Source organism: Salvelinus alpinus, chromosome 5 (assembly GCF_045679555.1).
Source record: "Salvelinus alpinus chromosome 5, SLU_Salpinus.1, whole genome shotgun sequence".
NCBI classification, from domain to species: domain Eukaryota; kingdom Metazoa; phylum Chordata; class Actinopteri; order Salmoniformes; family Salmonidae; genus Salvelinus; species Salvelinus alpinus.
In genome coordinates this window covers 39,429,895-39,447,500 of record NC_092090.1, presented here as the reverse complement: position 1 = coordinate 39,447,500, position 17,606 = coordinate 39,429,895, and the positions used below count along the sequence as shown (strand labels likewise).

Below are 17,606 nucleotides of genomic sequence, written 5' to 3'. Positions count from 1 at the left end.
CTTCTTAACCTTAACCTCAGTCTCCTAACGTGCTACGTTAATTTTCCTAATCTGCTGCGAAAAAGTAATTTTGTATGCAATGAAAAGCGTTTCCCCTCTCCGAAATTGCTGACTGCATTTGCCTTTTAAAAGGATAGCAGGTCATTGATTTTAGCCCTTCATTACCTCACCATAGTGGTGGACATTCAAAAGGCCCCCCAGTACATGTTGATCATGCTGGTCTGTATGTACATCTTGTGTACAGTATCTTCTCATTCACACTGAGCATGACATCAGATATACACATCCTAACATTCATCTTACATGACTGTGGAGCTATCAAGGAGAAGAGGCAAACAGTATATCTAACATCACATTTTATTTGTTAAGTTACATGAGTAGCAACATTTAAATAAACATGATTTTAACAGTACAGTAAAAACATAATTAAGAGGTGGAAGACATAGAGGGCATCTCAGAAGGCAGGGGATACATTCAATCATTAGAGATAGTGATGAAAATGTGTTTGCATGTACAAAGCTTTAAAAGCTGTTTAAATACATCATGTCACCAAAAAGGTTCAAGTAAAGTTTAAATGTACTTCTACACCTCAACACTAACTCTTTGGTTAAATACTTTAAATCTTTATCCCAAACAAAGAAAATGATCACATTGGGGACTCAAAGGGTACTCCTGCATTGTGAAAATAGAGCAAAACCATTTTGGGCTTTTTCAGAGCACTCGAGACAAAATATTCACTTTGAACTAAAAGTAAACTACTGTCCTCTTTACATATGCACCAGCTATATTAAAATACAATTTTCTCTGAAAAGAAAATGGGAAGAAAATGTACAACATACAAGTCCACAGAATGAGGATTGGTCAAAGTAATTTCATGAAAAATCCTTTCCTCATCCTCATTCAATTCAGTGGTTGTGATCAAAGATTTCACAGTGTGTGATTATTTTATATATATATATATATATTACACAGTATACCAATGCTCAGGAAAAGCTCTATTGGCCATTTGTGTGGTAGGTTATAGTTAGACATACATCATGTGGATTAAGTGCAGATCTCTGAGGTCCTTTCAATAGATCAGCATTTTACCAGAATTCAGGACACAGTGTTCCGTGCCAGTGCATAACCATCTCGGAAGTGTATGTGATCTAATGGTGTGGGTGGTGGGGGGAGGGGTGAAGGCACGTATAGTATCTAATGGCTTCAAATGTAGGTAATGACCTTAACATAAGATGCAAGAAAGCATGTTTTAATGTGCCTTGTATAGGTGTCTTCATTTAAGGGGAGTGCAGTTGTCTGTTGGATTTCCGTGGTAATTCCATGGTCCAGCAGGACATGTTTGGGTGGTGGTGTCCTCACACCTCTGTATTTAGCTTTCACAGTGTTCCACAGAGAAGTTGGACTCAGATCTGTTAGGAGCAAAACATCCCAGAAAGTGAAACACACATTTTTTCCTACACTGCTCTATCCTGTGGAATGATTAGTCATTACAATCAACAGAGAACATAATGGTTTGAGAAAAGATTGGATTATCTATAAACAAGTACTGTATTCAAAACTAATCCTTGATTATAACTTCAACAAATCACAAACTAGTTTTGTGATATGGTCAAACAGAGCATGCTGAATGGACTTACAGCTCTTGCTGCTTGTGGATCATGTGGTTGTTGTACTCCAGAATGGGAGGGATGCTCTCCTGATGCTCCTCCTCTTCATCAGGGAGCTGTGAAGAAATCATAGGTGATTTAGGTTTTATTGTCATACTTGTGTGAAATGTCTTCAGTGTGGTCAATGTAATGCAATAGTTTTATTGACTACTATAGTTTATCTTTTTTTTCGCCATTTAGTCATAAAAATTCAGATGTAGATCTCAAAGGTGGTCTGTAGCGCTTCACGTGAGACTAAATCAAAGACAATGGCACCACCCAGCGGTTGTATTGTGAACAGCAGGTGATGAGTGGCTGGTTCCCTTACCTCCCAGTACACCTCATCATCGAAACAGTTCTCATCAGCAGGATCACCCCAAATGGGTAACTTCAGGATGGAACCTGTGAACAGAGGAGATAGCGTTTAACTTCAGTCCCTTTCCTTCAAGTACATCCCCCCCTATACCACCCATGTCACCTCTAGGTCACCCTTTATATGCCCATGGCCGGCCAAACTCACCGACTATAGCTCCGCCTACAACCCCAAAAACAATGGACACACACATGCCAGCGGCCTGGTATCCACCCTGAGTTAACACGGTTCTGTCCTTAAAGTCTCCAGTGAAGTCAAACGTGTTGATCAACCTGGACGGAAAAGAACAATGTACAGAATCAGATTGTGTCCCATATTTAGTCTTGATGTTGAGTCTTCTAATGACTCTGTATATTTCCAACTAACTGTCAGATTATGATAGTCTAAACTGGGACTGTGACATAATTTGTTTGGTGTAAAATGACATTAATCGTTTAAGATATGTCCTGTGACATACAGTAACTGTGTGATATGATTGGTTGATGAGAGGTTGTGGGGGAATATGTGTTCTGATTGTCTGGTAACAAGGATACATGTTCAGGTTCATGTGGTTTGGCTGTGTAGCCTTAGGCCCTCTCGGGTCTCCGGACTCACCCCTGCTTTCCGTAGACTGACTCGCTGGCAGCTGCAGCAGTGATGGCTCCAACTATCCCGCCAATCACCCCAGGCATGGCATGCAGGTTGTGTACTCCACACGTGTCCTGAATCTTCAGTGTCTTCTCCAAGAAGGGCTGGGAGGAGACGGGGAAAGGTTTAACAACACACCCGCAACACACCCAAATAAGGTATTACCGTTTATGGCAAAGGAATCTGCCCAATAAAGATTAGGCAGCCATTTAGAGTGCTATACCTTTTTTTTGTGGCTCAACATCATTCATAAGAAGTAAATAAGAGTTGTAAGAGTTGTCATGACTTTCTTTGGACAGAACCTACTAAGCCTACAAAACAAGACATTGTAGCTTCAAGCTGTGAGAGGCCAGGGGTGAGACTCACAGAAATGAAGATGTAGCCCATGGTAGAGATTATGCCGCAGAAGAAGCCCACGATCAGAGCGCCGTAGGGAGAGATCATAAACTCAGCCGCTGTCCCCAAGGCAACACCCCCCGCCAGGGTGGAATTCTGGATATGCACCTGTTAAGCAAGAGAGAGCACCAGTCATGACACTCGAAAACTTGTCAGTCAACAAGATGAGTGCAGAGGAAGATTATGTAGACTGAGAGGTTGTCAGTTAGTGTCACAAATACACAGTTACAGAGAATGTCACACATGTGTACGTCCAAGCACACACACACACACACACACACACACACACACACACACACACACACACACACACACACACACACACACACACACACACACACACACACACACACACACACACACACACACACACACACACACACACACACACACACGGTTCCTTGCCATGTCGAGCTTGCCAGTCTTCTGGGAGAGGCTGGAGATGGCCACTGTGGTGAGGACAGTGGAGGCTAGGCACAGGTAGGTGTTGATGACTGCCCTGTGCTGGCCGTCTCCATGGTCAGTAATGGCCGAGTTGAAACTGGGCCAAAACATCCACAGGAACATTGTGCCTGAGGAGAGAGAAGGGACAACACAGTTAAGACACACCGATCATCACTCATACTTCAGAACAGGAACAGTGCCATGGCAGAAAACTTCTACAAACTAAAGATAGGTCACCATCACCAGAGGGAGTGAAACCCACACAGAGCAAATCAGAACCATTCATATGTTTATGCAATGGACAACTAACTCACCGATCATGGCGAAGGTATCGGAGTGGTACACAGAGCCCTGCATACGCTTGCTCTGGTGTAAATTAGGTCGGTAAAGGACCCGGGAGATGGCCAGACCATAATAACCTCCAAAGGTGTGAATAACCATGGAGCCACCGGCATCCCTAGCCTGTGGGTACAGAAACAGTCATTTGTTACCAGGTGTACCAAACCATGTGATTATGTGGCTGCAGGCCATTGAGGTTAGATAAATAAGTTACTATATCAGGGTTATAGGGGGAATTAAATGAATCCAACCATGGCTAATACAGTGTGTTTAATTTAATAGTTGTACGCCCAGAGAGTGCTTGATGGGACTCACATGAAGTAAGTTCAGAATGATGTACTCTTCCACAGCGAACAGAGTGACACCAAACAGGGTCATAACCAACAGCTGGACCGGGCTGACTTTGCCCAGCACTGCCCCGTAGGCTATGAGACAGCCCGCCACACAGAAGTCAGCATTGATCAGACTGCAGATAGAAGACACAGGTGGGTGGGGTGGAGACAGATTATTACTGGAGAGTCATGTGAGAGTCAGTCATGTATACAGTAGTAAAACCTGAATGACTAGATCAGTAAGTAATCCTCCTTCAGGTAATCCTCCTTCAGGTCTTTCTCTCATCTATGAGAGGAATGATAGTCTGCCCTTCAAGATGAATACCACAGGAGATAAGTCTCAAGGATAATGATATTTGTGATGAAGTCAACCTAAATGATTACAACCTCCCCGCCTCTTGTTATTGAGATTCTCAGAACAAGAACCCATCCATCAGTTGAACCCAGGGATGGGCAACTTTGATGGGGTGAACCCCCTCGTGACAGTGAAGAGAAAACATTTACATTTCAAAGTTCATTTCCTGCAAAACAGCACATTTTGGCATGGGACGTAGAGAATATGTTGCTGTTCTAAAGCAAGTTTGCTGCAATTCTACACATTTTGTCATGGGGTGGAGTCAAATATTTGCATCAATGGGCCCCACACTGATCGGTAATACGATCATGCTTAGATAGCTGACCACTAGACTAACTCACCAATCTAAAAACAAATGTAGCTGACATGGGCTAATTGAGTGACTGCTGATGCACAACCACATTTTGAAATTGCACTTAGTTTATTCTATTATTCTAACACTCAATAGTAAGTTGAGACCCCGACTGAGTCCCCCCCCAGTTTAAATAATAATAATATGATGCCCTCGGGCCGCCAGTTGCCCATACCTGGTTTAACCCATCACTGCTTAACCCATGGTGACAGCTTGCTTAACCCTAAGAGAGTCTATGGTACAGTCTATTGCTCCAATAGGGGCAGGGTAGGGGAGGCAGGGTAGCATAGTGGTTAGAGCGTTGGACTAGTAACCGAAACGTTGCAAGATCAAATCCCCGAGCTGACATGGTACAAATCTGTCATTCTGCTCCTGAACAAGGCAGTTAACCCACTGTTCCTAGGCCATCATTGCAAATAATAATTTGTTCTTAACTGACTTGCCTAGTTAAATAAAGGTAAAATAAAAAATAACCATTCTGCCATTGTTTCAGTATGAGTAGCAACTCACTGATTAAGCCTCCTCCCCTCCCCTCTCCTATGTGTGTGCATACCTCATCAGTTCTCACTCTAATTACTGAACAAATTGCAGCCTCATAGATGCACATCAGTGCGGTTGCATACCTTTCAACACCGATGAAGATCTTTCCTGTCTGAGGATCTAGAGAGTGGAACCAGCCTTGCATGAGCAGAGCCCACTGCAGGCCGAAGGAGGCAATGAGGAAGTTGAAGCCGACTGCGCCGAAGCTGTACCTCTTCAAGAAAGTCATGAGGAACCCGAAACCCACAAAGATCATCACATGGACATCCTGGAAGCCTGGAGAGAGGAGGGTTAGAAGGAGAATGAGAGAGAAAGAGAGAGGTGGAGAGTGAGATAATTATTCAAAGTGTGAAATAAATCCTATTAGTTAATGCAACATAATATTGCATCCAATGCAAGAGGCTCTCAGTAGTTGCATAGTTTTTGATAAAAATCAGTCCTGATGTTCTGTACCATTTGGTCAAAGTTTTAAAGCAGTTAACTCAACATGTTCAACTGGATATGTCATCATCAGATTAGAATGTTTATGATACACACCCTATCAGTTTACACGCCAGAGCTACAGCTGGGAAATAATCTCTGATAAATCCAAACACATCATATTACAAGAGGAAACAGATGCCACATAACATCACAAGTGAACTTAACTTGTCACTCATTCAGCCTGGCTATCAGCAAAGATGCACCATCAGAAGCTGGTATAAACCAAGCTAGAATCAGACAAATTGGAAATAACCACTGACCTACATTTGGTAAAGAGAATATGTAGTTTTAACCCAAGTTAGAGAAGTTAGAGAGGCAAATTTGGACTGCCACTGCATTTGTCCACTAACGAATAGATGCTTTCAAAATAACTGAGACTGAGATCGTTGTCCAGGGGATTTCACAGGGGAAATTGTCAAACATCCTAGAGATCAAAGGTTGTCATCTGATCAAACAGCAAGCATGCTTTTTATTAATAACCTGATTCTTTATCATTTCAATGAAGATGAAACCATGAATCATACATTTACTGTATATTGTCAACCTAAACGATGCACCAGGCAGTCCAGTGATTATGAATGTACTTACTGGGGTATCTGAAGTAGAAGTCATTCTCTATGTCACTGGTGATGTTCTCATGGGCCTTGGTCTCTACCCAGTGTGTGTCCGACTCCTCGTCGTAGCGGATGAAGACTCCGAAGAGGATGATCATGGCGATCTGCCAGACGAAGCAGACTACCGGCAGTGTAAGACGGATGTTGGTGTTCTTTTGCCGAGAGAAGTAGTCTTTGCATCCCTGGATGCAATTCCCCATGGTGGTGGCTGAGTAAGTACTGAGACAGTGATGCTCTTTGACGTGCCCTGAGTGTGGCTGTGACCCTGAAACTACAGGCTGTATCAGCACAGGTATATATGGACCAAAGAGAGGTGTGTCCTCAGTGTGAGCCAGCTGTTGCCCTACCCAGCGCCAAACCCTCCCTCCCCCTTCCTGCCCTCTGGCACCTTGATAGATGACATCTGGCACAAAGCAGCAGAGAGTCCCGTGCATTTGATGTTGCATAAGAGGGGTTAGAGGAAAACCTGAAAAAAATACATTTGGTTGCCATTTTTTGTTGTTAGAGGAGATCTCCTTTGTTGTTACTGGGCAACAAGCAACCTGGTCTCAGAGAAAGAAGTATAATACTATACATCCTCCAAGATGTATGATAAGTTAAGTCATCCAATTTGTATGCTATTGTACTGTACAACCGGGTAAGACATATACAGTACCAGTCAAAAGTTTGGACACACCTACTCATTCCAGGGTTTTTCTTTATTTGTACTATTTTCTGCATTGTAGTATAATAGTGAAGACATCAAAACTATGAAATAACACATATGGAGTTGTCTGGTAACCAAAAAAGTGTTAAACAATTCAAAATATATTTTATATTTGAGATTCTTCAAAGTAGCCACCATTTGCCTTGATGACAGCTTGCATACTCAACTGGAATGAATTTCAATTAACAGGTGTGCTTTGTTAATAAATCCTCTACTTAATCACCCTCCCGGATCCGGGATCATCCTCATCAGAAAAGCTGACTAGCATAGCCTAGCCTAGCGCCACAGGGATATCATACGATATAATTTCATGAAATCACAAGTCCAATACAGCAAATGAAAGATAAACATCTTGTGAATCCAGCCAACATTTCCGATTTTTAAAACGTTTTACAGCGAAAACACAATATATATTTATGTTAGCTCACCACAATAGCCAAACACACAATGCCATTTTTTCACCGCAAACATAGCTTTCACAAAACCCACAAATAGAGATAAAATGAATCACTAACCTTTGAACAACTTCATCAGATGACAGTCTTATAACATCATGTTATACAATACATTTATGTTTTGTTCGAAAATGTGCATATTTATAGCTACAAATCCTGGTTTTACATTGGTGCCATGATCATAAATGGCACCAAAACAGCCAGAATAATTACAGAGAGCAACGTGAAATACATAAATACTCATCATAAAACATTTATGAAAAATACATGTTGTACAGCAAATGAAAGATAAACATCTTGTGAATCCAGCCAATATTTCCGATTTTTTAAGTGTTTTACAGCGAAAACACAACATATATTTATGTTAACTCACCACAATAGCCAAACACACAACGCCATTTTTTCACCGCAAACATAGCTTTCACAAAACCCACAAATAGAGATAAAATTAATCACTAACCTTTGAACAACTTCATCAGATGACAGTCTTATGACATCATGTTATACAATACATTTATGTTTTGTTCGAAAATGTGCATATTTATAGCTACAAATCTGGGTTTTACAACGCAGCCATCGTCACAAATAACACCAAATTGTCCGGAGAAATTTTACACAGCAACGTAATCTAACTAAAAAACTCATCATAAACTTTGCTGAAAAATACATGTTGTACAGCAAATGAAAGATACACTTGTTCTTAATGCAACCGCTGTGTTAGATTTAAAAAAATAACTTTAGTACAAAGCACAGCATGCAATAATCTGAGACAGCGCTCAGCCATTCTCCGCCATGTTGGAGTCAACATATTCCACAAAAATACGAAATAACATCATAAATATTCTCTTACCTTTGATGATCTTTCATCAGAATGCAGTGCAAGGAGTCCTAGTTCCACAATAAATCGTTGTTTTGTTTTAGAATGTCCATTTCTTCTGTCGAATTAGCAACTTTGGCTAGCATAATGGTGCTCACGTGTCCATGAACGCTTGGCGCATGGAACGAAAAATTCCAAAAGTCATAATAAAAGTCGAATATAAACTGGTCAAACTCAGTTGAAAATCCATCTTTATGATGTTTTTCTCATATGTATCCAATAACGTCCCAGACGGAGCATTTCGTCGTGTCTACCTAACGCATTGCAGAAAATGATATGGTGCTCCCAGGTGCGCAGCAAAATACTGCCAATATGGCGGACCTGTCACTCCAAAAGCTCTCATTCGGTCCCACATCAGGCTAGACACCTCATTCAACATTCTACTGCCTGTTGACATCTAGTGGAAGGCGTATGAAGTGCATACAGATCCATAAATACAAGGCAATTGAATAGGCAAGGCCTTACACAGAGACCCATTTTCAGAATTTTCACTTCCTGTTTGGAAGTTTGCTGCCAAATGAGTTCTGTTTTACTCACAGATGTAATTCAAACAGTTTTAGAAACTTCAGAGTGTTTTCTATCCAATAGTAATAATAATATGCATATCGTATGATCTAGAACAGAGTACGAGGCCGTTTAATTTGGGCCCGATTTTTTCCCAAAGTGAAAACAGCGCCCCCTATTAAGAAGAAGTTTTAAAATGTAATTTGTGGAATTTTTTCCTTCTTAATGTTTTTGAACAAATCAGTTGTGTTGTGACAAGGTAGGGGTAGTACACAGAAGATAACTCTATTTGGTAAAAGACCAAGTCCATATTATGGTGTTAGGTTCTAAATGAACCGAGTAAAACACACGGACGATTAGTAAAGCTTAAACCAAGTTTTTTCACCCATTGAGTCATACAGCTGCATAAGACAAAAACATATTTCCACCAGTGGTAGTATATATACCCCAATTTGGGAGGAGTCTCCTCCTTCCCTCTAAATATTACATCTTTATTACTAGGCAGGACGTTAAGTGATTAAGTGATGTGGGCAATAAACTGTTCCTTCTCCCTTAATGTGACCTTATCTGACCTCAACTCCCTTCCTCACTAATCCACGGCTCTCAACCATTATCAGTGACCGCAATTATGTGATTGCCTCTCCTCTACTCAGCACCTCCCAAAGCCCCCTGGCTCCTCCTGACCCAACCATATACATTCCTCCTACAGATACCCATTAACTTCTGGTGTATAAACCAGACTAAGGCACTCCTCATGTCTCTAGTATAAGTGATTATTAACAATATGTAAAGTTTAGAAATCCGAACCCATCAATAGCAAGAACAGCTCAAATAGGCAAAGAGAAACGACAGTCCTTCATTACTTTAAGACATGAAGGTCAGTCAATCCGGAAAATTTTAAGAACTATGAAAATTGTGCAGTCGCAAAAACCATCAAGTGCTATGATGAAACTGTCTCTCATGAGGGCCGCCACAGGAAAGGAAGACCCTGAGTTACCTCTGCTGCAGAGGATAAGTTAATTAGAGTTACCAGCCTCAGAAATTGCAGCCCAAATAAATGCTTCACAGAGTTCAAGTAACAGACACATCTCAACATCAACTGTTCCGAGGAGACTGTGTGAATCAGGCCTTCATGATCAAATTTCTGTAAAAAAAATAAAAGCACTACTATAGGACACCAATAAGAAGAAGAGACTTGCTTGGGCCAAGAACACGAGCAAAGGACATTCAACCGGTGGAAATCTGCCGGTGGAAATCTGACATTCAACCGGTGGAAATCTGCCGGTGGAAATCTGTCCAATCTGTCCAAATTTGTTGGTTCCAAGCTCCAACTCCGACTATTTACATGGGACAAGACGGGACAAGACAAACACACATCCGACTGCTACGCCATCTTGGATTAAGTTGTATGATATTGTATGACCACTATTCCATTCATATTGTAACCTAAAGTAGTAGCAGAGATTTACTTACAGAAGTGATATAGCAGTACTCATTACAAACAACATTCTGCATTAGAGGTCAGAGAAACTACTAATACTGTAGGTCATGGTTGACATTTTTGGTAGTCAAAAGACAGATATATACAATATTTAAAGCTGCAATATGTAACTTTTTGGGCGACCAATCAAATTCACATAGAAATGTGAGTTATAGATCTGTAAATTGAAAGCAAGTCTAAGAAGCAGTAGATCTGTTCTATGTAGATATATAGATGCTTCCCCTGCTCAAGTTTCGTTTTTGCATCTTTTACTTTCGGTTTGTACACCAGCTTCAAACAGCTGAAAATACAATATTTTTGATTATGAAAAATATATTTTACAGCAGTTTAGATGGTACGTGAGAGTCATTTAATTAAGATATTCTTCCAAGAGGTAGGGTTTCAGAGGTTTTCGGAAAAGGGGCAAGGAACCCTGTCCTGACTGTAGGGGGAAGCTTGTTCCACCATTGGGGTGCCAGGACAGAGAAAAGCTTTGACTGGGCTGTGCGGGAGCTGCCTTCCCTTAGAGGTGGGCTAAGAGACCCAGGGATGGCTGAACGGAGTGGTTAGGGTTGGGACATAGGGTTTGAGCATAGCCTGAAGGTAAGGAGGGGCAGTTCCCCTTGCTGCTCCGTAGGCAAGCACCAGGGTCTTGGAGCGCGAACCCATTGGAGTGTGAGGAGGAACAGGATGACATGGGAGAACTTAGGAAGGTTGAACACCAGACATAAACAACACATTTGGTATGTTATCCCGCAGCACTGTGTTGTATCCCCTTCTACCTGCAGTGTTTATTTAAAAAAGCAGCTGATGGATCAGCAACCTCAACTTTGGCTGCTTTGAGTTACCGTGAACTGTATTTGCATCTTGGGGGGGATTTTGCCCTATCCGCTGTCTGTTATGTATGAATTAACATGTATTTAAATATTTATGTTTGGACAAACAAATTATCCTTTTTGTTTAACATGTGAGGACCTATTTGACAATGTCTGTCTTCCTTAATCCATTTGAGCAGACATAATTCATGTAGCCTAATAATGTTGAGATGAGTACCAAGGCTATGCAAATTACAGTACCAAATCTTCTACACATAGCTTGCAGCTTAGTTGGTGCATTATTGATAGAATTTAAGGTCAGTGCAATATAAAATATACTAATTTACAGCCTACATAGCGGCTTGGTTGTCCTGGTGATGGTGATGTTTGGGTTGATAGTGTACTACTTGGTGCCCTGACTCCTGTTGATGGTGATGTGTGGATTGATCTTAAATTAACACTGCAGGCAACAGGGGCATTTCTGGCATACAACACAGGCCTGCAGGATAACATACCAAATGTTTTGTTTATGTCTATATCAATTTAAATAGACACACATAGAGCAATATCTGTCCAGTCATCTGCCCAACGTGGTAATGAGGTGTATCTGAGGCTATAAGGGCATCCGGTAACTCCATGTGCCACACTGACTTCCCTGAACAGCAGGCCTGTATCAGTCTGGGTTATATGTACATAGCCAGAGCACTAAGAGGTAACTTATACTTATGTGTTACCCCACATAAGTAAAATGTGGGGTAACATAAGCTTACTACTAAATATGTATTCTGAACAAAGTATATTGAATGAAATGGCTTTTCAATTAAATGGAATCTGGAATCTTAAAGTTTTGTTCAGGGCAGGGAGAACATAGAGGAGTGTGAGAATTAGAAATTAAAGTAATCTAATCCTGAAACAAATGTTCAGTAAACAAAATGACTCTCACCTGGACCTTTATATGGATCAATGTTGTTTCGTTTACCTTGGACACTCCCTGATGTGGTTTTCAGTAGAGCCCAAACTTTAGCTGTGATTTTGAGTTATAATTTGCCTTGACTGAGCCCCTACCAAACTCTACTTTCATTGATCAGTCATTGAAAAAACATACAAAATAAATGTCAACATCTTCTAAAGATACCGGTTGCTAACCACATAGGCCAACTACTATAGTCATAATACTATATGATGAAATACAGTATTATTGAATATTCCTCTTCTGAAACAACCCTTAGTGAACTCAGTATACTGTATCAATAAGGACCTGTGCACCTGTACTAGAAGAGAACATCCTCCTACATGCATGTGTTTTCTAGGTATGCAGACGACGCGTGCACATGGGGCCTGATAAGAACACGCGTGACGGACACACACACACACAGCATGATGTCGGTTGCTGTCTTAGTTGGTGTCTTGCTGACGACTCTTATCTTAACTATGATCAAGGCCCTGGAGCGTTTCTTTTGCTATTCTAACATTTACTGTCGTTTTTGACAGTTGATAATCAGAGGGAATTAATGGACAAACTCGTGATATTGGTACTGTACAAGACCTTAGTGACATAAGCATAAAAAACTGTTAGGTAAAACCTAAATTGATGTTGTACTGTATGTAATCAACATGAAATACAATGATAAGAATGCTGTAATGATTGTCAATTGTGCTGTAATAGCTATTTTGCATTTTAGATTAGGTTTGAGGTGTCTCAAGGTTATCTCTCTTGAGGTTATCTCCAGTGTTCAACTATGGTAGCCTGGTCCCATCTCTGTTCGTGCTCTTGCCCAAAAAATTTTAATAAATGTAACCTATACTTAACTAGGCAAGTCAGTTAAGAACAAATTATTATTTACAATGATAGCCTACCAGGGAACAGTGGGTTAACTGCCTTGTTCAGGGACAGAACAACAGATTTTTACCTTGTCAGCTTAGGGATTCGATCCAGCAACCTTTGAATTACTGGCCCAACGCTCTAGCCACTGCCGCCCCTTAATGGCTGTCATTATCAAGCCAACCATGACATTGGCATGATAATAAGTGATAGCGTAACTCAACTGGCACTGAGGCTTCAACTACGGGATAAAACTTCAACAAAATATGTTGTATGAGTAGGCCTGATTTGTCTGTAAAAAAAGAAGATATTGAACGAGGACAAAAGTGCCTTGCATATCTAATAGGTTGTCTAATAAGGAGTTCTCTGATGGTTCGGAATAATACAACAACCTTATTCAAAAAGAAATGTATGACTGGGTCTCACCTCATTGTGATGAGCCTGAACAGCCTTCGAATAACTAACCATTAGAGACAAAACTAATCAGTGAAAGAATGTGACCGAGGGATATGGAGGCACTCAGATCGTTATCTTCAAAGCTACATTCCTACAATGCTCTCTATCACATGGTGTGGTGTCCTCAACTGTCATTGTCACAGCGCTGATACATTCCACTAGTGATGTAGCTTAAGATATCATGGAGAGCTGCCAATCAATTGGCAGGTGAGTCACAGAACAGCGTCCCACAGATACTTCAGGCAATTTCTGAGTTTTGCTTTCTTACCCCTCTCTGCCCAAAACAGTGAATGTGGTTTGCCTGCCAGTGCTGCAATACAATAACACTATTAACCATCTCTGACACCACTGAGGGTTGTAAAATCACTTGAGCTCTGAGGATAAGAGAAGATGTACAATGTAAAGCAACAGGGCCCTCTCTCCTTAAACTTAGCTGTGATTGCCTTGGTGCCAGTCTGTTTTTGCTCTCTTGCCAACTACTTATTGAATTATCATGTCTTTGACAAGGAGTTGGAATGATAGCACCGATCTGGGACCAGGCTATAGCTGTGAAGGAGAGAGACAGTGAATATGAATGACACAACATCGGAGATGTGAAGGGAAAGGGGAAACCTAGTCAGTTGTACAACTGAATGCATTCAACCGAAATGTGTCTTCCGTATTTAACCCAACCCCTCTGAATCAGAGAGGTGCGGGGGGCTGCCTTAATTGACGTCGACATCATCGGCATCCGGGAAGCAGATGTTGTTGGAGGTTAACTACCTTGCTCAAGGGTAGAACGGCAGATTTTTCCACCTTGCTGGCTTAAAGGAAAATAAACTATGCATTTTGCATCATGATGATGTGGCAAATGACACTTTGTCGAATATCTTGAAAACTTGAATGCTAATATGCAAAACATTTGGGGACTGTATCAACAGTAGACTAATGAAAAGTTTTTGAGTGGGTTTGTCCTTTCAGTCAGGGATTTACAACACAAGAAGATTTATAATCCACCCATTCTGCATAATAGCATTGCTATACCACAGTAATAGAAACCAAGCCAAAGAAAACAGGAACAACAGTAAAAGTTCCATTAAGGCCCAAGCCCAGTGATTGTTTACCTTTGTCTCAGATGGCTCCTCGTACGATCTCTACTGTGAAAACGAATCAAATGTGATTTATGTGATACATTTCCAGTTTGCTCCTTTGTTCGTGTACCTTGGTTGATGCTTATGGAGGTAGCAACTGTACATTTTTTCCTCAGACTGTTACAGAGACATACAGTATGCATTCATGAGATAGGTGATAGCGTAGAGGAATGAGAGACAGACAGCTCTCTCTGGGTGACACCGACCCACGCTCACTCATAGTAGAGAGCAGAGATCACTGATCTACAACAGAGATACACTTCATCATACCTCACTGACGTGAAACCCTTCACAATGGCTAATCATGTGATAACTCACTTTTAAGATGGCACAGACTGATGCAAAACCCCTGCCAGTGTCATAAGGTTTCCTGCATCGTGATGTGTGGACAAAAAAAAACAGGTAACGCTGAGTGATGGGGAGATAGGCTTCTGAGAAGTTTGGAGATTATTGGAGTTTTTGCACATAGAAGAAGCACGCTTTTATGAATTGGAATGTTTATGCAGCAGAATTTTGTGTTATTTTGTTGACACCTACCCTGGTCATCCTGTGACATTCAGGCCCTGAAGTCATTGTGGTTCAAAGCTCAACCAGTAGGGTAGTAAGTAAAGTGGACAGGCTCGTTGAGCGGAGGAGCCAACCAAAACTAGCTATAAATCAGGCCCTGACTCAATTAAATGTTAAAGTACCTTTACAGCTAATGTTTAAAAATTGACTAATCCCAACACTTTGCTGTACTAGCTGCTTTTGAAATTGCTGTACTAGCTTTGAAAATCTTTATTAGCAATGAAATGTAATCTGTACGAGATGTACTAGCTCTGTAACTGCAACTGTACAAACTGCACTAGCTTTGAAATTGTATCTGCTCAAAGAACATACAGTGGTGTAAAGCAGGGTATCCCAAACTCAGTCCTGGGACCCCCCCTGGGTGCACGTTTGAATTTTTTGCCCTAGCACTGCACAGCTGATTGAAATAATTGAAGCTTGATGATGAGTTGACTATTTGAATCAGCTTTGTAGTGCTTGGGCAAAACCCACAATGTGTGCCCAGGGGGGGCCCCAGGAACGAGTTTGGGAAACCCTGGTGTAAAGTACTTAAGTAAAAATACTTTAAAGTACTACTTAAGTAGTTTTTTGGGGTATCTGCACTTTACTTTACTATTTATATTTTTTGACAACTTTTACTTTTACTTCACTACATTCCTAAAGAGAATAATGTACTTTTTACTGCATATATTTTCCCTGACACCCAAAAGTACTCATTACATTTTGAATGCTTAGCAGGACAGGAAATGTCCAATTCACACACTTATCAAGACAACATTTCTGGTCATTCCTACTGCCTCTGATCTGGCGGACTCACTAAACACAAATGCTTTGTTTGTAAATTATGTCTGGTGTTGGAGTGTGCCCTGGCTATCCGTAAATTTAAAAAACAAGAAAATGGTGCCGTCTGGTTTGCTTAATATAAGGAATTTGAGATGATTTCTACTTTTACTTTTGATACTTAAGTATATTTAAAACCAAATACCTTTAGACTTTTACTCAAGTAGTATTTTACTGGTAGTTGATTCACGTTGCTTAACCCGCCCTGTGAATGGAAAGAGGGAGGAAGGCGTTTCTGTATTATTGAAGTAAGATGAAGAATTTCTCCTGACCCATGTAAAGCTGGGATATATGAGATATACGGTGCGAGTTCATGTACAAAAGCTTCAATGTCATAAATGTAAAAAAGTTGGGCCACATGTCAAGTGTTTGCAAACGGAATATCATTGTTGAAGAGTCTGAGGATGCAAGGTGTTCAAATTGTGATGCGAATCACATTCCAGAGTTCCCTGGGTGCCCTTTTAGGGTGAAGGAGGTCAAAGTAGGAAGGATCAGGGCTGTCGAGAAGGTCTCCTATGCAGAGGCAGTGAAAATGTAAATGATGAAGCTATGACAGTGGATGCCCAACAGTCTGTGGACGTCAGTCAGTTGAGAGATCCTGAAACATTAATCGTGAAGAATGCTGATTTTGTTTATTGCGGAGTTCATTAATTGCACAGGACAAACTAACAAAATATCTGTAAATCATTGTGAAAGCGGCTAAAAGATATTTGGATTTCCACTATTTCAAGGCTGAAAACATTGCAGGGAATACTGTTTGAAGATGCTTCCACCTCTCAGGCCCCCAGAGCCTGTAGGGATCTGAGTACATTTGTGAAGTGAAGGAGTACATTGACTTTTGTTTAGTTAGTTTTTTGATAATAAAACCTAGTTAGTTCGTAGCTCATGCAAGTTTATTGTGTATTGTCTAGAATACGGCTGGTCATGTAAAGTTATCATTTGATAATGCTAGCGAGGCAGGTTAGCTAGCTATAGGCTAGCTAATGTTAGCTAGTTATTTAGCTAGCTAACGTTGGCCTACAATTCGGGTTTGAAAGTTAGTTCGTAGCTCTTACAGGTGTGTCCTGTATTGTCTAGGGCAAAACGAAATAATGGATGCAGCTATGGTGGTAGCTAACAAATGTCTGACTAATACAGTGAACTAGGACTGGAGCAACAAACCGTAATGGCGTTACCGGCCTGAATATAGTCCAATCTGGAGCTACAGTCATTCTACATCTGTAAAGCATATAATTAGGATTTCCACAAGTTACTACAGCCACAAAGTAAAAATTGTCTCTATCAAAAAACTTATAAAAAATAAAAATAAAAATCTAAAAGTTTGCCTTTTGGTCTTAAGTTAAGGTTAGGGTTATGCATGAGGTTAGCAGTGTGGTTAGGGTTAGGTTTAAAATCACATTCTAAGAAGTGTAATTGTAGAAATAGGCAGTGTATATAACTTTATAACTGTGTCTGTGGTAACTAGTAACGACCT

At 40.8% G+C, this 17,606-nt stretch overlaps 1 protein-coding gene across 1 annotated transcript; it reads right to left on the bottom strand.

Annotated features, from left to right (window-relative positions):
- Positions 1–343: 343 nt before the first annotated feature.
- rhcga (Rh family, C glycoprotein a) lies at positions 344–6,784 on the bottom strand. Its single transcript, XM_071401802.1, has 11 exons — positions 6,476–6,784; positions 5,488–5,680; positions 4,141–4,291; positions 3,801–3,948; positions 3,448–3,614; positions 3,013–3,150; positions 2,614–2,750; positions 2,167–2,291; positions 1,975–2,048; positions 1,638–1,723; positions 344–1,409 (listed from the first exon to the last, which is right to left on the bottom strand). The coding sequence occupies exons 1-11, from the start codon at positions 6,699–6,701 to the stop codon at positions 1,370–1,372; spliced, it is 1,485 nt and encodes a 494-aa protein (XP_071257903.1). The 5' UTR covers positions 6,702–6,784; the 3' UTR covers positions 344–1,369.
- Between the last annotated feature and the right edge of the window lie 10,822 nt (positions 6,785–17,606).

What these genes read in the sequence shown, in the direction of transcription:
- rhcga (XM_071401802.1), bottom strand. Translation starts at nt 6,701, where the DNA reads ATGGGGAATTGCATCCAGGGATGCAAAGACTACTTCTCTCGGCAAAAG. An exon ending in CGATACCTTCGCCATGATCG is followed by an intron (nt 3,615 to 3,800) that starts GTGAGTTAGTTG and finishes CTCTCTCCTCAG; the next exon opens with GCACAATGTTCCTGTGGATG. An exon ending in TCAGTCTACGGAAAGCAGGG is followed by an intron (nt 2,292 to 2,613) that starts GTGAGTCCGGAG and finishes TTTTCCGTCCAG; the next exon opens with GTTGATCAACACGTTTGACT.